The sequence below is a fragment of the Argentina anserina genome, chromosome 3, assembly GCF_933775445.1.
Source record: "Argentina anserina chromosome 3, drPotAnse1.1, whole genome shotgun sequence".
NCBI classification, from domain to species: Eukaryota; Viridiplantae; Streptophyta; class Magnoliopsida; order Rosales; family Rosaceae; genus Argentina; species Argentina anserina.
In genome coordinates this window covers 15,647,184-15,672,988 of record NC_065874.1, presented here as the reverse complement: position 1 = coordinate 15,672,988, position 25,805 = coordinate 15,647,184, and the positions used below count along the sequence as shown (strand labels likewise).

The 25,805-nt window shown below is 39.2% G+C and overlaps 3 protein-coding genes across 3 annotated transcripts; 1 reads left to right on the top strand and 2 right to left on the bottom strand.

Moving 5' to 3' along the window:
- Positions 1–7,550: 7,550 nt before the first annotated feature.
- LOC126788885 (phospholipase A I-like) lies at positions 7,551–8,314 on the bottom strand. The gene is made up of 2 exons (XM_050514899.1): positions 8,015–8,314; positions 7,551–7,720 (listed from the first exon to the last, which is right to left on the bottom strand). Exons 1-2 carry the CDS (start codon positions 8,204–8,206, stop codon positions 7,646–7,648), a joined length of 267 nt encoding a protein of 88 aa, XP_050370856.1. The 5' UTR covers positions 8,207–8,314; the 3' UTR covers positions 7,551–7,645.
- Positions 8,315–8,374: 60 nt separating this feature from the next.
- Positions 8,375–10,744, top strand: LOC126787151 (uncharacterized). Its single transcript, XM_050513076.1, has 4 exons — positions 8,375–8,412; positions 8,560–8,854; positions 9,310–9,373; positions 10,527–10,744. Exons 1-4 carry the CDS (start codon positions 8,375–8,377, stop codon positions 10,550–10,552), a joined length of 423 nt encoding a protein of 140 aa, XP_050369033.1. The 3' UTR covers positions 10,553–10,744.
- Positions 10,745–20,567: 9,823 nt separating this feature from the next.
- Positions 20,568–22,442, bottom strand: LOC126787150 (exopolygalacturonase-like). The gene is made up of 4 exons (XM_050513075.1): positions 22,320–22,442; positions 21,896–22,207; positions 20,949–21,458; positions 20,568–20,801 (listed from the first exon to the last, which is right to left on the bottom strand). Exons 1-4 carry the CDS (start codon positions 22,440–22,442, stop codon positions 20,568–20,570), a joined length of 1,179 nt encoding a protein of 392 aa, XP_050369032.1.
- Between the last annotated feature and the right edge of the window lie 3,363 nt (positions 22,443–25,805).

Sequence of the window (25,805 nt, the reverse complement as noted above, 5' to 3'; positions counted from 1 at the left end):
TTACTACATTCTATATATTGAGAGACTTGTGTGGTTAGGCTAAAAAAATATGGTTGTGTTTGATGTAGCTAGGTTTATTAGAAAATCTGGCTTATGCTTATTTTTGAAAATAAGTAGCTAATAAACATAGTACCTGAGTGTTTAGTAAACTGACTTTTTATAAGTGGTTGTTTGTGGCAGAAACCATGACAATGCATTTAGTAAATCAAATTGACTTTTACTTTTGTTTGTACAATGACCAATTTGAACATGAAGAATTTATGACCTTTTTATTTTATTTTTTAAGAATAGATTTCATGTCTTGTATAACAATATAAAAAAAAATTTATCAGTAATTAAACCGGGAAAATGACATCAACTAACATTAATAAATCATTTTTGTTCTCCTTGACTGACCTTAATAACAACATACATTTTTCATTGACATCAAGTAACTATTATAAATATCAATTGTAACGACCCTAAAATTTCAAGCTTGAAAAACTCAAAATTTCAAAGTCGTTAAACACTAAACATGCCAGCTGGTCTTTCTTCATACCGTTCCACCAGAATTTCCTGCATAGGTCCTTGTACATCTTGGTGTTCCCTGGATGAACGGTATAACGTGATCGATGTGCCGTACGAAGGATCTCCTCCCGAAGATCATCACAATCTGGGACACACAATCTTGTCCCAAACCTCAACCCTCCATCGGGTCCAACTCTCCACTCAGAAGGGCACTCATCAAGAGTATCAACTACAAGATCTGCTAACTTAGCTTGTGAGAGTCTATCCCGCGCCTGACCCTGAATGATCTCGTGATCAATGTGGGTTGCACCGTGACACTACCAAGAAAGACCCTTGGTTCTCCTCCCGATGGTACCAGATCAAACTCCGATGCAGTTTCGAGCATGAACCATTCCTGGACCATAAGTGAAGCCACCACACCTCTCGGTTTCCTGCTCAATGCATCGGCCACCACATTTGCCTTCCCCGGGTGGTACTCTAATGTGAATTCATAGTCCTTGAGGAGTTCCATTCATCTCCTCTGCCTCATATTCAGCTCTTTCTGTGAGAAAAAGTACTTCAAACTCTTATGATCTAAAAAGAGTTGAAACTTCTCACCATACAAGTAATGTCTCCAAATCTTCAGGGCAAACACAACTGCCGCAAGTTCTAGGTCGTGTGTAGGGTAGTTCTTCTCATGAATCTTTAACTGTCTAGAGCCATAAGCAACAACTCCCCCATGCTGCATCAACACACAACCCAAACCTTGGAGCGAAGCATCACTATAAATGACATAGCCACCACCACTTGAGGGAATCGTCAACACTGGGGCTGTGGTCAGACTGGTCTTTAGTTTGTTGAATGCTTCCTCACATGCATCCGTCCACACGAACGGAGTGTCTTTCTTAGTCAACTTGGTCAATGAAGATGCAATACTAGAAAAACCCTCGATAAACTTCCTGTAGTAACCTGCCAAACCGAGGAAACTACGAATATCTGTAGGGTTTCATCGGACGACTCCAATTTTTTACTGCCTCTACCTTTGACGGGTCTACTAGCACTCCATCTTTTGAGACAACATGACCAAGGAATTTGACCTCTTCTTTCCAGAACTCACACTTCTCTAGCTTGGCATACAATCTTGCCTCCTTCAAGGTCTGCAACACTATTCTCAGATGCACCACATGTTCTTCTTGTGTCTTGGAGTATATCAGAATGTCATCCACAAACACCACGACAAACTCATCCAAGTACGGGCTAAATACTTGGTTCATCAAACTCATGAAGACAGCTGGTGCATTTGTTAGACCAAATGGCATGACAACAAACTCATAATGTCCATAAAGGCTGTCTTCGATATATCTTCTTCCTTCACCCTAAGCTGATGATAACCGGATCTCAAATCAATCTTAGAGAACACCGTAGCACCTTTAAGCTGATCGAACAAGTCATCAATCCTAGGTAAGGGGTACCTATGCTTGATGGTCACCTTGTTCAGTTCTCTGTAGTCCACACATAACCGCAGAGAACCATCTTTCTTCTTCACGAATAAAACCGGTGCTCCCCAAGGTGAAACACTAGGTCTAATGAACCCTTGGTCCAATAGCTCATCGATTTGCACCTTCAATTCCTTAAGTTCGTTCTGTCCCATCCTATAGGGCGCCTTTGACACAGGTGATGTACCAGGTACTACATCAATGCAGAAATCTACCACCCTTCGAGGAGGTAGCCCCGGTATCTCTTGGAACACTTCACCAAACTCAGATACTACCACAATGTCTGCGATAGTTACTTTCTGATCCACCGACTCCACGTGTGCTAAAACTCCTGATCTCATGGTGTTATCTGACTTGAGGCAACGATAACGAAACACTGGCTCCCCAGGTCTATGAAAGGACACCACCATGTCAAAACAATCAATCACCGCATGCTGCGGTCTCAACCAATCAATCCCCAAGATCACATCATAAGTGTGGTCCGGAATCACAATCAACGAAGCAGAGAACTCTCTACTTCCAATCAAAATCGGACAAGCTTTGCAGATTGTCTCTAACTCAAGTGACACTCCAAGGGGCGAAGTGACACATAAAGCGTTCCCAAGAGGTGTAGGAATCAATCCTAGCATCTCTACTACCGAACTAGCAATAAATGAATGCGATGCTCCCGTATTAAACAGTACTCTAGCAAGGTAGTCAAAAAGTGATAATGTACCTTCCACCCCTGTGTCTCGCTGACCCATTGCGAACACTCTAGCTTGGCCCGCTGGTAGCTGTCTCTGCGGCCGTTCCTGTCTACCCTGAAGTGGTCGGGTACAATCTCGAGCTATGTGTCCCACTTGCCCGCACCGGTGGCAGCCTGCTCTCTTCGGTTTCGGACATGCTGAGGCGTAATGTCCCATCTCGTTGCAGCCATAACACCTCACCGCTGCTAATGGTCTGACTGGTGCTGCCCTGATAGCTAGGGGTGTCGCCCTTGCCGGAACCTGATAGTGGGGTCTTGGCCTCTTCCATGACCTACCTGTCGGCCCTGAGTGCTCGTTACCTGAATAGATTGCCTTGCCTTTTCCCTTTGCATCCCTACTCCCCACATCTCCTGCTTGAGTATTATTTGCTTGTTCTAAGCTCATGGCACTCTCAAATATCAACTCCCTTGTAGTCAGACAAAGCACTGATATCATGGTCATGTACTCCTGTTTCAGCCCTCGTAGATACTTCTGAGCTAAAGAGGTCGCACCCATAGGCCTAACATACCGGTACAGCTGTGTAAAACGTGCATCATACTCTCTAACGGTCATGTCTCCCTGTACTAGAGCCAGGAACTCAAGCTCTAAGTTCTCCTGTACTGAGGCTGGAAAGTACTTCTCTCGAAAAATGGTAGTGAAACCTCCCCATGTGAATGTAGACACATCCACTGTCTGTCTCATGCTCTTCCACCAGTCTAGAACATCACCTTTTTGAAAGAATGTAGCTATCTTTCTCGTCTCAATCTCTGTGCACTCTATCATCTCAAAATAAGTCTCCATACCCTCGATTCAATGGTCAGCTACCATATGATCTAGTCCTCCATGAAAGGTCAGCGCTGACAGTGCACTGATATCCTTGATCAGCTTCAACACTCGTCCATCATCTCTAACTGTAGTAGCAGGCTCAACCTGTTCTTCCTGTGGAGCAGCTTCCTCATAAAGGTTCTCCACGTTGCGGACTCGGCCTGCGGCCCTACCTCGACCTCGGCCTCTCACCCGTCCTCGGCCCTTATCTGAGTTCATCACCTTCAAACCATGAAACACTTAGTCAATTCTTGTGAAGTCTCGAATTCAACCAAAACAGATTCAATAGATAATTTCAGAATAAGGTGAATCATCGAAGTATCATCACGATACTCCCAAGAGGACCAAACCGTAAGGTATGGCTCCTAAAACACTCTCGCGTACCCGACGACATATCAATATCGAGGAGCATGTGATGGGTGCCCGCCTGCAGTCGGATCATCGCTCCCGGATGATATTGATAATCGCCAAATACGCACTTTGGCTCTGATACCAACTGTAACGACCCTAAAATTTCAAGCTTGAAAAACTCAAAATTTCAAAGTCGTTAAACACTAAACAATTTCAATGAAATCGAAATCATTTAAAATGCACAGCGGATCATTACTGAGTTCTCAATACAACTCATAAACCAATTATTACAACCCAAATTTATAATTCAACATTACATAAAATGGAAATGTAATAATCCTCACAATCTCTCACAAAACTCACAAATAAATCCACACCAATTCTCACTCACAAATCCACGCTAGAAACCTCACCACAAGCAGGATACGAACGACCTCGAGTCTCCGGAGTCGTCACTCAATCTCCACTAATCAACACCTGCGGGATTATCCCCTACACCATCGAATTGGTGCACCGCGATTGTAAACACAAACCCGGTAAGCTTATAGCTCGTATGGAAAATATATTTCGCATATCAATATATATACGAAAAATCACAAATCAGCAAATATAAATGCCCTCATGAGTCAATGGACGGCCCATCTGGTTGTCCCAAAAATATATGAAATGAAAGTGCTCATGAGAAATCGGGCAACCCTTCTGGTTACACAAAAACATTTATAATACGGGTACTAATGAACGATGGTACACATCCGTTACCCCTCAAATAGTACACCGCTGATATTGGGCAACCACCCGCTACCCAATATCCAAAACAATCTGAGTACTCATGAGCCGATAACCACCCGTTACCTCACATGCAATACTACGGCAACAGACTAGAGCTTTAACTGTATCGTAACTTTCGCCCGGCCAAAGGCTAGGTTCCGACTTGCCAAACACGTACAATAATCTCACATCATATTGTACAAACATCAAGTCCGAAGACAAATCAATATTTTAACAATCTCCATGTTAAAATCACGTACAATAATCTCACATCATATTGTACAAATCAAAATCACATGCTCGATAAAATCTTGTCATCGAAATGACATCATCACGATAAAATCATAACAGTACATTATATAGCAAACTATATATATATATGTACTTATTTACCATTTATACAATATATATAATCCACTATATCGTATACGTGTCATAATTCGTAAACACGTCCGAAGACAAAACGTTTAACAAACACATATTAAAATCACATACAATAATCTTACATCATATTGTACAATTTAATTCGCATGCTCGTCATATAATTCTTGTCATCGAAATGACTAATTCCAATGAATTCATAACAGTATATAATATAGCATACTATATATATAAGTACTTATTTACCATTTATACGAATATATATATTCCACTATATCATATACATGTCGTATTTCGATATTTAAAACTCTTGCAAAAATCTTGAATTTACCGCAAGGGTAGATTCGTAAATAAGTGAGATTTTACTCACCTTATCGACTCGAGCGTAATTCCACAATTTCCGAAATAATTCTTTCCTTGATTTATCGATCACCTTGAAAAGATAAGAAAAGAATTTAGAAACGTTTCGTAAACCTTTAAATGCCGAAACAGTAATAATCGGTTACTGCTCAGCAATTTTTCGGTTTTACGAAGTTACAATTCACTGTTACTGTTCACTATTCACGTATTTACTATTTGTGTATTACTGTACAAATACACATCCAATACGTATCTCTGTACGAGTACATACTGTTTACGTATTTCTGTACGTATAAATACTATTCAAATGTACGTACTGTCTCAGTAAATAATAATTACCGAATTACCCTTCTAAAATTACTTTTTACCTTTACTAAAAGTAATTTATATTTACAATTACCGTACGTAAATAAAATTTACATTTATATTTACCGTACGTAAATAAATTACAAAATTACCCTTCCGGAAACACTGTTCACGCCGCCGCACGTGGCGCCGCGTGCGGTACACGCGCCACCTCCGGCAGGCCGCGCGTGGGGCCCACGCGCCGACACCCCCAACGGCGCGTATCACGCCACCGCCACCCCATTTCTCTCCTTTTCTTCCTCCCCACGCGCCTCACGCCGCCCCTAGACCCTCCCACGCCCTCACACGTGCCGCCTAAGGCGGCGGTACCTCCCCATCATCTCCAACCTCCGATCTCCACCAAAACATCATAAATCCACGCAATAATTCAACAACAACATCACAACAACCAACCTAGGCTATCCTCACCTCGATTTGAGCTCGAAAACCACCGGAGACGAGCTTAGATGCGGTGGTGAGAAAAGCAGAAACTTGGAGACGTTCGAGCGGCTTCGCGACGGCAGGGCACGGGCTGGCGAGCTGGAGGGTGGCTGTGGGAGTCCTTGCGACGATGTTGGGCTGGGCGGTGCACGTCACGGCGGCTCGGAGGGTGGCAGATCGGCGAGAGAATTTTCAGAGGGTGAGAGAAGGAGAATTGGGGAGAGAGAGAGTGAGGGACGCGGAGAGAAGAGAGAGAGTGAGGAGTTTCCACTTTTGGAAACCCTAGCTGATAAAATATCATTTTTATACTAGTTTCCAAAATCGGAAACAACTTCTATCGTTAATAACTTTTACGTACATCGTCCGATTAGAACGCGTCACATACTCACGAACTCGTATCGACGAGCTCTACAACTTTCGTGAAGAAAGTTTTCGCAACCGAGCAACGGAAAAAAAGTCGATATATACGTTGCGGTAACGTTACATTTTTCAAATTAAACGTTCCGAGAACGTTTCCGTTTTTTGTTTCGTAACGTCGCAAACCATCACATTCGTTCTAATTAAATTTCTCAACTTGATAGATTCCAAATCAAACCAAATATTGTTTGAAAACTAGGGTTATTACATCAATATTTTAGATTCACGAATCCAATCTATTCAACAGAACTAACTTGGACATTTTCCAATATTTTGTACAATGAAGCAAATAGCTCACTTCCATCTACAACCTACTATCCAATATTTTGTGGTACATCAATATACATGAAAAACATTCCTGTTGTTGATCGGCTTTAAAATCTTTTTTCACATGTACTTCGATAAGACATGTTGGACAACATAGCTAATATGGCCAGCCCATTTTAAGTCTAGGAGCTGCAAGCTACTTCTACCATACATGGATAATCTACAAACCCTGCAAATAAGAAGAACGTGAGCATTAACCACATAACTTGATCTAGCAGAGTAACAAACCACAACATTGATCATCACTGCAAGTGGATGGAGGTCAGGGGCTATTGCTAATTAAATCACCATATTACTGCTAGTTCATCTATCACTGCTAGTTCATGCTCAACCCATAGCAATAACTGAAGAACAACAATATGATTTCAGGGCTTTTTATGTGTAACAGAAGAACATATATATAATCACACATAGCCAGCTACAAAAAAGCAAGAACGATATGAGGCTTTTTTGTATTGTTGTTCTCTCATTGACCTTATAGTCTTCTACTAGTTTAATCCTACCCATTTTGGTTTAAACCTTCTTATATTGGAAGATTTAGATCTAAAAGATTTCTTCTTCTTATATTGGAATATTTAGATCTAAAAGATTTCTACATATTTTGCATTAATCATTACCTCTATTTGCACATTCACTGATCTCAAGCTGCCATATGCCACAATCCTGATATTTGCGAGGGATAAATGATGGAGTTTGTGTAGAGGCAAGATTTCAGGAAGAAATTCAAGAGGCCAGTTTATTGTTGTCAAGGTATAGCTTCTCAGGCATGGGCAGCCTGGTCAGCTCTACTAGGAATACCTGCCAAAAAAGTTTGCAAGCAATCGATATAAAAATCTCGCATCTCATCTCAAAATTCACCCACAAACAACAACAATGCTCTTCTTCTAAATTTCTTCTAACTCAACCATCTAGCAAAGTTTGTAATACAAAACTGGACAAGACTACAATGTATATATTGATCAGTTCCGAAAACTAAACCAAATCAAGTACTCAAGAAATGAATCGAAATTCGTAGCCTGATTGATTTCTTACAAACATTGCATACAGAAAGAACCATAATTTATCAACAAACAAAGTAAATAAAAGACTCACCGACAAACCACAACCACAGAGATGGACCACCGTCACGCACTGCCAGTGCACACCGCAAGCCGCCGTTGAGGAGGAGAAGTTTGATCGCAACAACCTGGTCAACACTCTGGTACCGTCATTCTGCTGACCCGAGCCACCCATCTTGGCCATAGTAACGGCCCTCAACGGCTCATTCTGCCTCACAACTCTCATATCCACACTACATTCGCCTCCTCCGGCCTCAGCTCCACGACCACTGTGTCTTGCGGCATCAGCTCCACGATTCCTGCAGCTCGGTCGTCACTGTGGGATACGATATGAATTTTGGGGATTCTGGTAGAACGGGATGAACCACTGATTGAGTTGTAATTCCCTGAAATCATGAGGGGTACCATTGGTATTTTGAAATCACTGCTACAGTACCCCCCCCGAGAAGCTGAAGTGAACTTACTTTCAAATTATCACTTTTTGCTACCGGCATGCGTTAGATGTATAAAATTTGTTTTTTTCTTTTTGTATGAGGCAGAGGTACAAAATTAGCTGTTGATTCTTTTTGTATGAGGCAGAGGTACCATTGGTATTAGCTGTTCACCCGACCCAAAAACCTTCTCCGGCCGATTTCTCCACCATCCGACGTCGCCTCGTGTCGTGCCACCTATCAAACTGACGGGCTCGACGAGCTCCATCTTTTGGGCTACGCCTTGCACTCCGGCGACAACCACACACGGTGTAGCAACCGCCGGAAGTTACTGCTGTGGCGGCGCCGCCTCCTCCGGCCACCATGGCTCGAGATTCTTGGGGGGTTTTGCTTGTCTCAGTCCCAGAAACATTCCCACAAAAGGAATCGAGCCAAATCGAAGTGTAAGTACCCGAATCAAAATTTCAATTTCTAGGGTTTGTGAATAGTGCCGATTTCATGTTCTTCGTTGTTTGGACTGTTTAGACTCGGATTTAGACTTTGGTGTCAACTAGGAAGTTGTTGGAAATGTTGTTTAGGTTGTGGTGGTGAAATTTGGTGATGATTGGTGGCGGTCGGTGAACAGTAACGCCGCATGAATAGTACCTGTGAATAGTACCGTCGCATGAATAGTAATATGTAACAGTAACTGTGAACATTGAACTGAAAACAGTAATTTGAACAGTGAATGGTAAAACAATAACTGTGAACAGTGTTTTGGTAAAACAGTAACTGTGAACAGTGATTAGTAACATGAACAGTGTTCAGTGAACAATGTTTTATGAACAACACTTAGCTGTGCTGAACTCGTTACCTGATATTTTAAGTATCATTTTCTAAGCATTTATCGTGCTATTAGGTGACTGACGAAACGAGTGAGGAAATTACTTTCATGGTCGTGGAAGTTGCACGCAGGAAAGAAGGTGAGTAAAATCTCACTTATTTACGAATCTACCCTCGCGGTGATTCAAGATTTTGCAAGAGTATTTAATAATGAATTACAACATGTATACAATATAGTGGATTACATATATATCGTATAAATGGTAATAAGTACATATATATATAGTTTGCTATATTATATACTGTTATGAATTCATTGGAATTGGTCATTTCGAATGACAAGAATTAAATATGGAGTATGTGATTTGATTTTTGTACAATATGAGGTGTGATTATTGTACGTGCTTTTAACATGTGTTTGTTAAAATGTTTTGTCTTCGGACGAGTTTTGTCCTCGGACGAGTTTTTGTCTTCGGACGTGTTTATGAAATATGACGTGTATATGATATAATGGATTATATATATATTGTATAAATGGTAAATATGTACATATATATATAGTTTGTTATATAATATACTGTTATGATTTTCTCGTGATTTATGTCATTTCGATGACGAGATTTAAATATCGAGCATGTGATTTTGATTTGTACAATATGATGTGAGATTATTGTACGTGATTTTAACATTGAGATTGTTAAAATGTTGATTTGTCTTCGGACATGATTTTTGGTACAATATGATGTGAGATTATTGTACGTGATTTTAACATTGAGATTGTTAAAATGTTGATTTGTCTTCGGACGTGATTTGGTACAATATGATATGAGATTATTGTACGTGTTTGGCAAGTCGGAACCTAGCCTTTGGCCGGGCGAAAGTTACGATACAGTTAGAGCTCTAGTCTGTCTGCCTTAGTACTGCATGTGAGGTAACGGGTGGTTATCTGCTCATGGGTACTCAGATTGTTTTGGATGTTGGGTAGCGGGTGGCTATCCAATATCGGCGGTGTATTACGAGAGGGGTAACAGATGTGTACCAGCGTTCTTGGTACCCGTATTATAAATGCATTTGGGTAACCAGAAGGGTTACTTAATTTCTCATGAGCGCTTCTTTTTCTTTGGGACAACCAGATGGGCCGTCCACTGACTCATGAGTGCATTTATATTTGTTTGATTTGTGGATTTTCGTATATATTGATATGCGAGTTATATATTTTCATTTTACTCATACGAGTTGTAAAGCTTACCGGGTTTGTGTTTACAATCCCGGTGCACCAATTCGATGGTGTAGTGGATAACTCCGCAGGTGTGGATTAGCGGGAATTGACGGACCGCTCAGAGGACTTGAAGTTATTTATCTCCAGCTTGCGTGAGGATTTGGTGTGACTATCTTGTGAGGATTATACATTTCCAATTGATATAATGTTGAATTATATGTTTGGTTTGTAATAATTGGTTTTCTGAGTTGTATTGAGAACTCAGTGATGATCCGCTGTGCACGTTAAATGATTTCGAGCTCGGGTGAACAGTACCCCCGAGCTGATTTTTGGAATAAAAATCTGATTTTTAATCTCCTTTCCTTCCTTTTATACTATTTCCAAAATCGGAAACGAACTTCCGACGTTAATAACTTTCGCGTCCGACGTCCGATTCGAACGCATGACGTGTCCACGAACTCGTATCGATGAGCTCTACGACTTTCGTGAAGGAAGTTTTTGCAACCGAGCGACGGAATAAAAGTCGATCTATTCGTTGCGGTAACGTTACGTTTTCTAATTAAACGATCCGAGAACGTTTCCGTTTTCGTTTCGAAATGTCGCAAACCTCCAATTGTCGTCTTGAATTAATTTCACAAGTTTAACACTTTGAAAATACTCGACATTTAGTTCTAAAAATTCGGGTTATTACATTCTACCCCCCTTAAAGGAATTTCGTCCCGAAATTCATACACCATACTCGACAACAGCTAAGGGTACCCAGCCCTCAACGTGGTGACTCCACAATTCCTTCCCCAATAATTTTCCTCTCTATGATGCCTCCACGAGACGATCACAGCTCACTTTTATTCTATTATGGTGTTATATAACTTCACTGTGTCTGCAAAGAATTCTAACAATGAGCATGATAACACCCATCCAGGAAAAACCACGACTCGAACATCCCTAATCAAATGCAAAAACAAGATGTTCTGCAACACAAGACCTTTAAGGTATAAGGCGAATTTAGAACGAACTTCACTATTCAACCAAATTCCAATAAGTCATAACTGCATTTACTTATATAACACACATTGAGTGCATATGTACAACTTTAGCGTAGGCACATAGCATACCCTATGTACCTGAACCTGCTAGATGACCTTGCTCCCACAGAGTCCAGCGTACTCTCGATGTCAACTTCTCTTCTTGTCCACTCTCACCACCCCACTATTGGTGCGCCCTTCAACTAGATGGTCACATGGCGCCATCTAATAGTCTTCTCTTAAGGGCATGCTAAGTTCAAATGTACATATTGCATGGTAGGGCATTAGGAGACATGCTAGACATCGTCATCTTGAATGTCACCAACTTGTTCAAAGAATCTTACAGGTGACTTCTCTTCTCTGATAGATCTCACTACGCTATTAAGAATGAGATTTCGAGGTTGAGTGGTCTACCACATCGACACTATATAATATCTCTTTACCCTGTGTCGCTTTCAAGTCTTAGAAACCAACATTTCCAAGTCTCTCGGACCATTAGAGTTTTCAAACACCACATACCTCAACTTCTTCCAAACAGACAATCTGTCACATGTTCTAACATTAATAGCCACATGTAAGCCACCCAAGTGAGCATGCTTGTAATGGAACTCGACCATCGATAGTGGAACCCAACATCTAACATGAGTCAAATCAATTATTAACACCTGCCTACTACTTACATCACACATAGTAGTTTTCAAATAAACGTGTTTTATCACGACAATACCTTCATGACTTCACCACAAATCATCGTTAGAATAACGAACCTACCATTCCTTCCAATCAACAAAATAATCCCCTTTCATGATCATCTTATTATAACCATAAAAAGTTGTCGTGCGTGATACCTACTCAAGTACCATATTTGTATCGGCAACACGATAAAGAAATCTTAACTCATTGAGTTCACAACCACCACAAAACACCACCTTGGATTAAGAATTACTCTCAAACAATTCACCAGAGAATCGACTAATATACGCACAAGGCAGTAGAGAACCTCTACTGCCAACACAAGAGTGACGCATCACGCATCCCATCACACTCACCAAAACTTACCGTCGAAAATTAATTACAGCTTCCTGCTTCCATGAGTGGTATGCCACAATTTGGGGTTCAAACAAAGAATGTATTTATCTCCCAACGGTGGAACATGAAAAATTAGGTGAACTTTACAGTGCAAAATCCAACACGACCACAACCGAGATATACTTTACCCCCTGGTTCATACATGCCTCAAATGCATGACATACGGTCCCACACAAATGCCCCAGTGCATCATCTAAGATATTGGTTCCTCCCACCGTTGTAGTACTAATAAGTTTAGTAATTACTTCAACAGAACCCGATATTAGGTCCACCATCTCCTCAAAACTAACCCAAAATGATCGCTATACCACCACTCTAAACAGTTGTTTCTTTACTTTCATTAAGAACCCTTATGGTCAACGCATTCGGCCAAAATAACTTCTCTGCAAGCAGTAATATAATTGATTACTCTTTATCGTAAAATTTATCCATTGTTGAACACTTCAGTCAACTTCGCCTTATCCAACAATAAACAATCTGATGCATAAAGGGAAAAAAAACTCTATGTCTCCAACACTAACACCACCTGCACTTGAAAAAAAGATTTAGTCCTCAACCATTTCTTTACCAGTTAGAAGGTACTTGTCACGACCAATTCGTTAAAACACCACTAAGCTAAGGTCATCTCATACCTTACCTTCAATAGAGTTACTTCACCGCCATTGCGTCTCATTTAGACCTGAGGCATTGTGAAGTTCCAATCCCCAACACCAAAATAATTAAATTCTGAAAGACCAGCGTTCTCATTTAAATGCTCATCTAGCAAATAATTAATTCATATCGCCACATTGAGATTTCTCCATCACCTTATATTTCTTGCTCAGCCAAGAACAATGCGTAACATCAATTGTCTATAACCGAACCAAAACAAGTTTGGAATGTCACATCGACAAAATGTGAATCTCAATTCAATAATTGTATTACCACTTTATGGACGTATCATACGCCCTACCACTCTGTTACCAATAGCGTTAGAGATGCTAGTCACGAAAATTTTCGTTAACCACCTCCAACCTATGGTCTACACATCTCTTACCTGAACGTAATATCTCAACCTTGTTAGGCTTCAACTTAGATTAGTTGCATAACTAAAATCTAGTCCTTAACATTTAAACACTGAACATCCCTCAATATAGGGTCAACGCTCTCTATCAAGACTCCTTGATAGTTCTCTGCCCTGATAGGAAACTATATACTCAAACTTGTTAGCATTCCAGTATTTGGATCGCATGTCAAACTCAGGGAGTATTGTAGCCTCTCTAAGCTGATCGTACCAGTCATTAAGTCAAAACAATCAATCACCGTGTACTGCGTACTCAACCAATCAATTCCTATGATCACATCATAGGTGTGATTCGGAATCACGACCAAATAAGCAGAGAACTCTCCACTTCCACTCAAAATAGGACAAGCCTTTCATTGTCTCCAATTCGAGGAACACTCCAAATGCGAAGTGACACATAAAGAGTTTCTCATAGATGTAGGAGTCAATCCTACCATCTCCTCTACTGAACTATCACTAATAAGTGTCGATATCTTCTTCTTCTCTTTCTCAGGGTACTCAATCATCTCAAAGTAGATTATGAAGCCCTCGATCCAGTGGTCCACTACCATATGATCCAGGCCTCTATGAAATAAGACGTTGACAGACGATTAAAGTCCTTGATCAACTTAACACACGACTATCGTCGTCTCTAACGACAGTAGCATGGTCCACCTATTCTGCCCGTGGAGCAGCCTCCTCGTAAAGGTTCTCCACATTGCGGACTCGGCCTGCAAACCTACCTCGGCCGCGACGTCCGTCCTCGGCCCTGTTCACGGCCCTTTTTCCAAATTCATCACCATTCAACAATTAACACTCAATCATACATGTGAAGTCTCGAATTCGACAAAATAGATCCAACTAATATCAATCATGAAATCTCAGAAGAAGGTGAATCATCGGAGTATCGTCACAATACTCTCTACAGGACCAAACCATAAGGTATGGCTCCTAACACTCTCGCGTACCCGACAACATATCAATACCAAGGAGCATGTGATGGGTGCCCGCCTGCAGTCGGATCATCGCTCCCGGATGGTATAGATAATCGCCAAATACGCACTTAGGCTCTGATACCAACTGTAACGACCCTAAAATTTCAAGCCTAAAAACTCAAAATTTCAAAGTCGTTAGAACACCAAAACAATCTCAATGAAATCGAAATCATTTAACGTGCACAGCGGATCATCACTGAGTTCTCAATACAACTCAGAAAACCAATTATTACAAACCAAACATATAATTCAACATTATATCAATTGGAAATGTATAATCCTCACAAGATAGTCACACCAAATCCTCACGCAAGCTGGAGATAAATAACTTCAAGTCCTCTGAGCGGTCCGTCAATTCCCGCTAATCCACACCTGCGGAGTTATCCACTACACCATCGAATTGGTGCACCGGGATTGTAAACACAAACCCGGTAAGCTTTACAGCTCGTATGAGTAAAATGAAAATATATAACTCGCATATCAATAAATACGAAAATCCACAAATCAAACAAATATAAATGCACTCATGAGTCAGTGGACGGCCCATCTGGTTGTCCCAAAGAAAAAGAAGCGCTCATGAGAAATTAAGTAACCCTTCTGGTTACCCAAATCCATTTATAATACGGGTACCAAGAACGCTGGTACACATCTGTTGCCCCTCTCGTAATACACCGCCGATATTGGATAGCCACCCGCTACCCAACATCCAAAACAATCTGAGTACCCATGAGCAGATAACCACCCGTTACCTCACATGCAGTACTAAGGCAGACAGACTAGAGCTCTAACTGTATCGTAACTTTCGCCCGGCCAAAGGCTAGGTTCCGACTTGCCAAACACGTACAATAATCTCACATCATATTGTACCAAATAACGTCCGAAGACAAATCAACATTTTAACAATCTCAATGTTAAAATCACGTACAATAATCTCACATCATATTGTACCAAAAATCATGTCCGAAGACAAATCAACATTTTAACAATCTCAATGTTAAAATCACGTACAATAATCTCACATCATATTGTACAAATCAAAATCACATGCTCGATATTTAAATCTCGTCATCGAAATGACATAAATCACGAGAAAATCATAACAGTATATTATATAGCAAACTATATATATATGTACATATTTACCATTTATACAATATATATATAATCCATTATATCATATACACGTCATATTTCATAAACACGTCCGAAGACAAAAACTCGTCCGAAGACAAAACTCGTCCGAAGACAAAACATTTTAACAAACACATGTTAAAAGCACGTACAATAATCACACCTCATATTGTACAAAAATCAAATCACATACTCCATATTTAATTCTTGTCATTCGAAATGACCAATTCCAATGAATTCATAACAGTATATAATATAGCAAACTATATATATATGTACTTATTACCATTTATACGATATATATGTAATCCACTATATTGTATACATGTTGTAATTCATTATTAAATACTCTTGCAAAATCTTGAATCACCGCGAGGGTAGATTCGTAAATAAGTGAGATTTTACTCACCTTCTTTCCTGCGTGCAACTTCCACGACCATGAAAGTAATTTCCTCACTCGTTTCGTCAGTCACCTAATAGCACGATAAATGCTTAGAAAATGATACTTAAAATATCAGGTAACGAGTTCAGCACAGCTAAGTGTTGTTCATAAAACATTGTTCACTGAACACTGTTCATGTTACTAATCAATGTTCACAGTTACTGTTTTACCAAAACACTGTTCACAGTTATTGTTTTACCATTCACTGTTCAAATTACTGTTTTCAGTTCAATGTTCACAGTTACTATTACATATTACTATTCATGCGACGGTACTATTCATGCGGCGTTAGTGTTCACCGACCGCCACCAATCATCACCAAATTTCACCACCACAACCTAAACAACATTTCCAACAACTTCCTAGTTGACACCAAAGTCTAAATCCGAGTCTAAACAGTCCAAACAACGAAGAACATGAAATCGGCACTATTCACAAACCTTAGAAATTGAAATTTTGATTCGGGTACTTACACTTCGATTTGGCTCGATTCCTTTTGTGGGAATGTTTCTGGGACTGAGACAAGCAAAACCCCCCAAGAATCTCGAGCCATGGTGGCCGGAGGAGGTGGCGTCGCCACAGCAGTAACTTCCGGCGGTTGCTACACCGTGTGTGGTTGTCGCCGGAGTGCAAGGCGTAGCCCAAAAGATGGAGCTCGTCGAGCCCGTCAGTTTGATAGGTGGCACGACACGAGGCGACGTCGGATGGTGGAGAAATCGGCCGGAGAAGGTTTTTGGGTCGGGTGAACAGTACCCGAGCTCGGGTGAACAGTACCCCCGAGCTGATTTTTGGAGTAAAAATCTGATTTTTAATCTCCTTTCCTTCCTTTTATACTATTTCCAAAATCGGAAACGAACTTCCGACGTTAATAACTTTCGCGTCCGACGTCCGATTCGAACGCATGACGTGTCTACGAACTCGTATCGATGAGCTCTACGACTTTCGTGAAGGAAGTTTTTGCAACCGAGCGACGGAATAAAAGTCGATCTATTCGTTGCGGTAACGTTACGTTTTCTAATTAAACGATCCGAGAACGTTTCCGTTTTCGTTTCGAAATGTCGCAAACCTCCAATTGTCGTCTTGAATTAATTTCACAAGTTTAACACTTTGAAAATACTCGACATTTAGTTCTAAAAATTCGGGTTATTACATATATATTGTATAAATGGTAATAAGTACATATATATATATATAGTTTGCTATATTATATACTGTTATAAATTCATTGGGATTTGTTATTTCGATGACGAGAATTAAATATTGAGCATGTGATTTAATTTGTACAATATGAGGTGTGATTATTGTACATGGTTTTAACATGGTATTTGTTAAAACGTTTTGTCTTCGGACGAGTTTTGTTTTCGAATGAGTTTTGTTTTCGGACGAGTTTTTGTCTTCGGACGTGTTTATGAAATATGACATGTATATGATATAATGGATTATATATATATATATTGTATAAATGATAAATATATACATATATATATAGTTTGCTATATAATATACTGTTATGATTTTATCGTGTTTTATGTCATTTTGATGACGAGATTTATATATCGAGCATGTGATTTTGATTTGTACAATATGATGTGAGATTATTGTACTTGATTTTAACATGGAGATTGTTAAAATCTTGATTTGTCTTCGGACTTGATTTTTGGTACAATATGATTTGAGATTATTGTACGTGATTTTAACATGGAGATTGTGAAAATGTTGATTTGTTTTCGGACTTGATTTTTGGTACAATATGATGTGAGATTATTGTACGTGATTTTAACATTGAGATTGTTAAAATGTTGATTTGTCTTCGGACGTGATTTGGTACAATATGATGTGAGATTATTGTACGTGTTTGGCAAGTTGGAACCTAGCCTTTGGCCGGGCGAAAGTTACGATACAGTTAGAGCTCTAGTCTGTCTGCCGTAGTACTGCATGTGAGGTAACAGGTGGTTATTTGCTCATGGGTACTTTGATTGTTTTGGATGTTGGGTAGCGGGTGGCTATCCAATATCCGCGGTGTATTACGAGAGGGGTAACAGATGTGTACCAGCGTTCTTGGTACCCGTAATATAAATGCATTTGGGTAACCATAAGGGTTACTTAATTTCTCATGAGCGTTTTATTTCATATTTCTTTGGGACGACCAGATGGGTCGTCCATTTTTGACTCATGTGTGCATTTATATTTGTTTGATTTCTGGATTTTCGTATATATTGATATGCGAGTTATATATTTTCATTTTACTCATACGAGCTGTAAAGCTTACCGGGTTTGTGTTTACAATCCCGGTGCACCAATTCGATGGTGTAGTGGATAACTCTGCAGGTGTGGATTAGTGGGAATTGACGTACCGCTCAGTGGACTTGAAGTTATTTATCTCCAGCTGGTGTGAGGATTTTGTGTGACTATCTTGTGAGTTTGTTGTGAGGATTATGCAATTCCATTGTTATAATATTGAATTATAATTTGGGTTGTAATAATCGGTTTGACTGAGTTGTATTTTGAACTCAGAGATGATCCGCTGTGGCATTTTAAATGATTTCGATTCGTTGAGATTGTTTGGTGTTTAACGATTTTGAAATTTTGAGTTTTTAAGCTTGAAATTTTGGGGTCGTTACAGCATTGCAGTTTGGATGAAATCTAATCCTCAATTATATATGTTCCCTATTTCAATATGCACATAGTTCTTCATTTTGATAACTCATTAGGCACAAGTTCACATTGCTTGTTTTCCTTCCTGCATTAAATATGAGCATTCATTTTTTTTTTTACAAAAATATGAATTATGCTGACACTAAATCAAAAATCTCAAGAGACGAAACATTTCACACAACAGAAACAAAATTTCTGCCAAATGTTGAAGGAAGTAGGGTTTTTTTCCAAAATATTTATTAAATTAAAAATATAGGACTTAAGGAAGCCAAAATTCGTTAACAAAACGAAATGGCAAGAAAACAAGAGTAAACATAGACAGAACAGATTGTATCAGATATCAAGACATGGAAGTACCTGAAAAAAACGTACTTTGAGAGATCAAGTAATTTATGGATATAAGAGAAGTTAATTCATAAGGAATTGGCATTATTCTTATGAGGTATGTAACCGTAAGTTCACTGAATTAAAAAGTATCAGCATTAAAGGAATTACAGACTAAATCTTGACTCATCACTGGATTTAGCTAGACTTACAAATTTTGACTCATCAACTAAGATATAATCTGTAGCAAACAGGCTACAATTATCAACCAATACTAGACTAAGACTCAAAACTTTTAGACTCAGAAACAGTGGATTATGGATATCATGCATAAGCTGGTGTTCTGAAAATTAACTCATCAATTCACTAATGATTCTCATATATTCAGAATGAACTGAAACAATTTAGCTAAGAAAAACTTCGAAGATGAATATTGGAGTATGAGTAGTGAACTAGTGATCATGATAATTTTGCGGAAATGCCAGGAAACAAAAAAAAGAATATATTACAGAAAATTATAATGAATTGATCGATCACGTAATCTCCACCATTAAATAGGACACAGCATAAATATAAGGGAGCTTATTTGATATATAAAACTAGGATGGGGAAAGAACTTAAATTCTTAGCATAATCCTGACTTTGTATAGCCTGCAAAAGGCATATCAGATGAAACACAAATGCAACAGAGCTCAATATTAGACAATCAGAACTCAACTTACATAAATAAATTGTACTATTCTTCACTCTCAACACTTTCAACAGAAAATGCGATATAGAACGGTAGCACGAGTCGTAATCCAAACACGTCTCTAATGAAAATGCTTGTGATATTATGTTGTCCATCAAAATGCACGTCATAAATAATACTCATTCACGACCCCTTTTTAAGAAATTAAAGTGTGTAGTAAAGATTTTATCGAGAACAATTAGATTTTTATAAGATTTAACAAGTGTAAGAAACTTCCGTTGTATGAGCAGATTGTTACATTTCATAAGAAATAACTGAGTAAAAATCCCTAGCTTGGAATGAAATTTCATATTGCATTGATCTTCAATTCCATTATATCGCATAAGATGGCAGGATTAATTGGGAAAGTATGTGATCGAATGATAAAAAAGGCATCATATATATATATATAACTTTAAATTTGAAATTACAGGCATCCTTCCATCACTCGATAATTTCCAACGACCTTCTGTGTTTTTAACTTTTTATGAGAAAAATTCACCATGTAAAAGAGAACTAATGTTTAATGATCAATTTTATTCGCACATAATTGTGCTTACATACATAATTAACGACAAATACAATACAACTAAACGTCTATATATACTTGACTTATTGACTACGTATGTGTCATAAATTATTTTGTACACTGAACTTCTGAAAGCCATGACTACGAAGAAGATTAACTCTGTAGGCAAGAATTAGGTTTTTCTTTGCCATAAGCTACTCCTTTTGCATTCAAACACGAGGCTTTTGTCGATCCGCGTCCTATGTAATCTAAGTTGATATCTTGTAATACGATTTTCTCACAAGGTTTATTTTCGCTACAGTTGAGTGTTACTGCAACATCTGTCTCTGAAGTACCCCAAATGTCATTATACTTGACATCAGTAATCTGGATCTCCGAAATAATTTTCTGCAGACAATAAAAGTGAGTGCATGATCTAAATTCTATTATTTATAACATGTTTAAACAATAGCACTACTACTTATAAATGATTAAATGGGGTGTTATAAACATTAGCTAGTATATTTCATGGAAATGAACAGCTTAATTGCTTACCGTTACCGGTCCAGTACAACCACTGCCACTGCAATATTGTTGATCAATGACGATCGGGTTATGGACCTTGTGCATTTCAATGTGTTCAAATTTAACAGTTGAAACAATGCCTGGTTGGGAGGGACTCGTAGTCTTGATTCTAAGACCATTCTGAGTACCTACGAAGCTGCATTGGGTTACGTTCAAATCAGAAATAGAGCTGCCTGAAATGCTTCCTAAACTGATTCCATGGCCAGGCCCGCAGTGAGTATGAGTAACGGAAATGTTTCTTGATTCGGGAAGGAATGCTACGCAGTCATCTCCTGTGGCTATTACTGAATCATATATTTGGATGTTGCTTGAATTCCCGATCTTAATTCCATCGGTGTTGGGGCTGTCGCCCGGAGCACTTATGTTAACGTTGCTGATTATCACATTAAGACATGCGTAAAGGTTGATGTGGACGTTCTTGCTGTTGAGGGAAGTTATGTTGTCAATCCTCGTATTATTGGCAAAATCGAACTTCAATGACTGAAACCAAAGGTAATTAGCAATTTAAGACAATTAGTTATGAGCTACTTATACGTAAAGATCATATTCTCATATATAAGTTCGATTTTATGTAAAGAATTCTCTTACAAATCTCGTAAATCATAAGACTCGGCTAATTTGTTCTAGAAATAGAATGAACTTTTCAATTATATATATCTAATTAATAAGTATATATTTGGAGGGGAAATTTCGATCTCTAATGCGAGCACATAATCTTTTGTTGCTAGCCAACGAGGAGTGATGAAATATCCTCCTACAGATTGCAATTGCACCTCATGATCCTAGCACCATCGTTTATCAGTTCTACTGATCGAGGTTATGCTCCTAATGCATGACCTAATCATGAAGCTACGTATAGGAACCGAAATTACATATGCACATATATATATATAGCAAGTGCGAGTACAGCCACTTACCCCAGGCAGTGGCTTGCAATGCGTGTTCCGGCTACAGTCGTTATAGGGCCAAGAAGCGGCTCCTTGGCCGTCCAACGTCCCTCCACCACTTATTACGAAGCTGTCAATGTATTGGAAGAGGATCCAATGATCAATATCAACCGAGTATTGCTTCTCTCTTGAAGCCAATAAGGTGCCTTGGATCTGCAACTCCATTGGCCCCTTGCAAGAGCCTTTTATGACCAAAGGGTTCACTAAATATATGCCTTTCTGAAATAAGACCACGCCACCTCCAGTGTTATTGCAAGCTGCATACCATGCATCAAGAAAAGCCTGCAAAGAGAATTCAACATATATTTGAAACTTGCATCATAATCATTAGCTATGTATGAGTTAGAAACTAAGACATGATCGGAATTCTGGACGTATATATAATTATATATACCTTGCTGTTATCAGTTTTTCCATCTGCAATACCACCATATTGGTTTACGTCGAAAATTTTCATCTGAGCTTCAACATTGTTGTGGAATACCAACAACAATAACCAAACACATTTGATAACCATGCTCGAGCTTAAAAACACAGGCATTGATTTTGTTTTTCTTTTCCTCCCTAATGGCAACCTTCGATTCGCAAGTGTGTTAATCAGTAAGTTCTGGAGTTTTACTTATAGGTGTTCTATGTAGTGGATATGTATTTTCGTTTGGGGATAGAAATCTCAGTATTTCACCGACTTTAGAAATATTATCGATATTTTCTTTCATAAATCCTTAATCCAATGATTGCTTAGAGAATTAGGATGCTCCAACACAGTAACTAATCTAACGAAAACTTAATTTCCCTTTTGTGCCATTCATTTTAAGAAACTGGTTTTTTAATAGAATTCACAAACTGATGGAGAATGAGAAGGGTCCAACCTAGTAAGATGAAGGTAAAATTGAGGAAGCGGCGTCGGGAAGAAAATTTATTGAAAATTGGTAATTCACGTGTAATGAGCTTGCTCACCTATATTTCAACGTATGTAGAAAGGCTAAATCGCTGGGATTCTAGAGTTCCATACAAGAGTTCATCGCATGTAAACTCTCTATCTTTTCTAAGATTTAATGCTTGTTTACCCTCCGTACCTCTTCCGTATTAATAGACAGCCGACGTGGTATGTGGTTTTCACAAACGATGGCTCTCGATCAGAGTACAATACCAAACCTTCGTATAAATTGTGGAAACACATTTTTCTCGTTCCAATGTACAATCGAAGCAAACAAAAAACAAGCAAGTCTTCATGGTACAATATTTTGCTTACTCATTTCCCTACTAGTAAGCGTGGGTGTTTTTACTGTTCACGCTATCACTGTTCATAGTACATCATCTAAAGCATTGGTTTCCATCACCGTTGTAGTACTAATAAGTTCTGCAATCAATTCAACAACAGAACCAGATATTGGGTCCACTGTCTCCTCAAAACTAACCCCAAAATGATTGCTACACCACCACTCTAAACAGTTGTTTCTTTACTTTCAATAAGAACCCTCATGGCCAACGCATTCGGCCAAAATAACTTCTCTGTAAGCAACAATATACTTGATTACCCTTTTATCGTAAAATTTATCCCTTGTTGAACACTTCAGTCAACACCACCTTATCCAACAATAAACAATCTAATGCATAGAGGGAAAAGAGCCTCTAAGTCACCAACACTAACACCACTTGCACTTGAAAAACAAATTTTGGTCCTCAACCATTTCTTTACCAGTTGGAAGGTGATTGTCCCAAAAAATTCGTTAAAACACTACTAAGCTAAGGTCATCTCATTCCTTACCTTCCATAAAGTTACTTCGCCGCCATAACGTCTCATTTGGACCTGTGGCCTAGTTAAGTTCCGATCCCAACACCAAAATGATTAATTCAAGAATGATCAACGTTCTCAATTAAATGTTCATCTAGCAATAATTAATTCATGATGTCATGTTGAGATTTCTCCATCACCTTAGATTCTTGCACAGTTCAAGAACAATGTGTATCATCAATTGTCTATGGCCGACCCAAAACAAGTTGGAACTCAACGACGACGTAATGTGAATTTCAATTCAATAATTGTATCACCACCTTAAGGACGTATCACACAAGTCCTCAATCCTAGGTAAATGATACATGGTCTTGATGGTCACCATAATCATTCCCCTATAATCCACACACAACCGCATGAGACCACTTTCTTATTCACGAATAACACCGGCACAACTCAAGGTGAGACACTAGGTCTGATGAACCCTAGGTCTAATAGACCATCTATCTGCGCTTTCAATTCTTTAAACTCGTTCTGTCTCAATCCCATAAGGCGCATTCGCTACAGGTGCTATAACAGGTACCTCGTAAATAAGAAATCGACAACTCTCTAAGATGGCAAACTCAGTATCTCCTGAAACACCTCACTATACTCAAATATCACAACAATGTCTGTGATAGCGACTCCCAGATACACAGACTCAACATGTGCCAAGACTCAAACTCTCATGGCATTATCCGATTTGACGCAAAGATAACAAAACAGTGGTTTCCTGGGTCTATGAATGACCCCACCATATCACAACAATCATTCACCGCACACTGCGGCCTCAACCAACTAATTCCTGAGATCACATCATAGGTGTGGTCCGAGATCACAATCAACGAAGCAGAGAACTCTCTACTTCCAATCACAATAGGACAAGCTTTTCATTGTCTCCAATTCGTGGAACACTCCAAGAGCGAAGTGACACATAAAGAGTTTCTCAGAGATGTAGGAATCAATCCTAACATCTCCTCTACCGAACTATCAATAATTGAATGTGGCTATCATCATCTTCTCTAACTCATAGCACTCAATCATCACCAAATAAGTCCCAATACTCTCGATCCAGTGGTCCACTACCATATGATCCAAGCCTCCACGAAGTAACGGCGCTGACAGACCATTAAAGTCATTGATCAACTTAATACACGACTATCGTCTCTAATGACAACAGCATGGTCAACCTGTTCTGCCCGTGGAGCAGCCTCCTTGTAAAGGTTCTCCACATTGCGGACTCGGCCTGCAACCCTACCTCGGTTGCGACCTCTCGCCCGTCCACGATCATTTTCTAATTTCATCACTATGAAACAGCTAATCAATACAGGTGAAGTCATGAATCTGAACAAATAGATCCAACACGAAACTCCAGAAGAAGGTGAATCATCGAAGTATCATCACGATACTTCCTAGAGGATCAAACCATATGGTATGGCTCTTAACACTCTTGCGTACCCGACGACATATCAATACCGAGGAGCATGTTATGGGTGCCCGCCTGCAGTCGAATCATCGCTCCCGGATGATATTGATAATCGCCAAATGCGCACTTAGGCTCTGATACCAACTGTAACGACCCTAAAATTTCGAGTATAAAAACTCAAAATTTCAAAGTCGTTAAACACCAAACAATCTCAATGAAATCGAAATCATTTAAAATGCCACAGCGGATCATCTCTGAGTTCAAAATACAACTCAGTCAAACCGATTATTACAAACTAAATTATAATTCAACATTATAACAAATGGAAATGTATAATCCTCACAACAACCTCACAAGATAGTCCCACCAAATCCTCACACAAGTTGGAGATAAATAACTTCAAGTCCTCTGAGCGGTCCGTCAATTCCCGCTAATCCACACCTGCGGAGTTATCCACTACACCATCGAATTAGTGCACCGGGATTGTAAACACAAAACCGGTAAGCTTTACAGCTCGTATGAGTAAAATGAAAATATAACTCGCATAACAATATATACGAAAATCCACAAATCAAACAAATATAAATGCACTCATGAGTCAATGGACGGCCCATCTGGTTGTCCCAAAAAAATATGAAATGAAGCGCTCATGAGAAATTAAGCAACCATTCTGGTTACCC

Coding starts and splice junctions, on each gene's coding strand:
- LOC126787151 (XM_050513076.1), top strand. CDS start 8,375: ATGAGGGGTACCATTGGTATTTTGAAATCACTGCTACA. Junction 8,855..9,309: donor GAATCGAGCCAAATCGAAGT/GTAAGTACCCGA, acceptor TCGTGCTATTAG/GTGACTGACGAAACGAGTGA. Junction 9,374..10,526: donor AGTTGCACGCAGGAAAGAAG/GTGAGTAAAATC, acceptor TCGATGGTGTAG/TGGATAACTCCGCAGGTGTG.
- LOC126788885 (XM_050514899.1), bottom strand. CDS start 8,206: ATGAGAGTTGTGAGGCAGAATGAGCCGTTGAGGGCCGTTACTATGGCC. Junction 7,721..8,014: donor TCTGTGGTTGTGGTTTGTCG/GTGAGTCTTTTA, acceptor CTTTTTTGGCAG/GTATTCCTAGTAGAGCTGAC.
- LOC126787150 (XM_050513075.1), bottom strand. CDS start 22,442: ATGGTTATCAAATGTGTTTGGTTATTGTTGTTGGTATTCCACAACAAT. Junction 21,459..21,895: donor ATTGCAAGCCACTGCCTGGG/GTAAGTGGCTGT, acceptor CTTTGGTTTCAG/TCATTGAAGTTCGATTTTGC. Junction 20,802..20,948: donor GTTGTACTGGACCGGTAACG/GTAAGCAATTAA, acceptor TATTGTCTGCAG/AAAATTATTTCGGAGATCCA.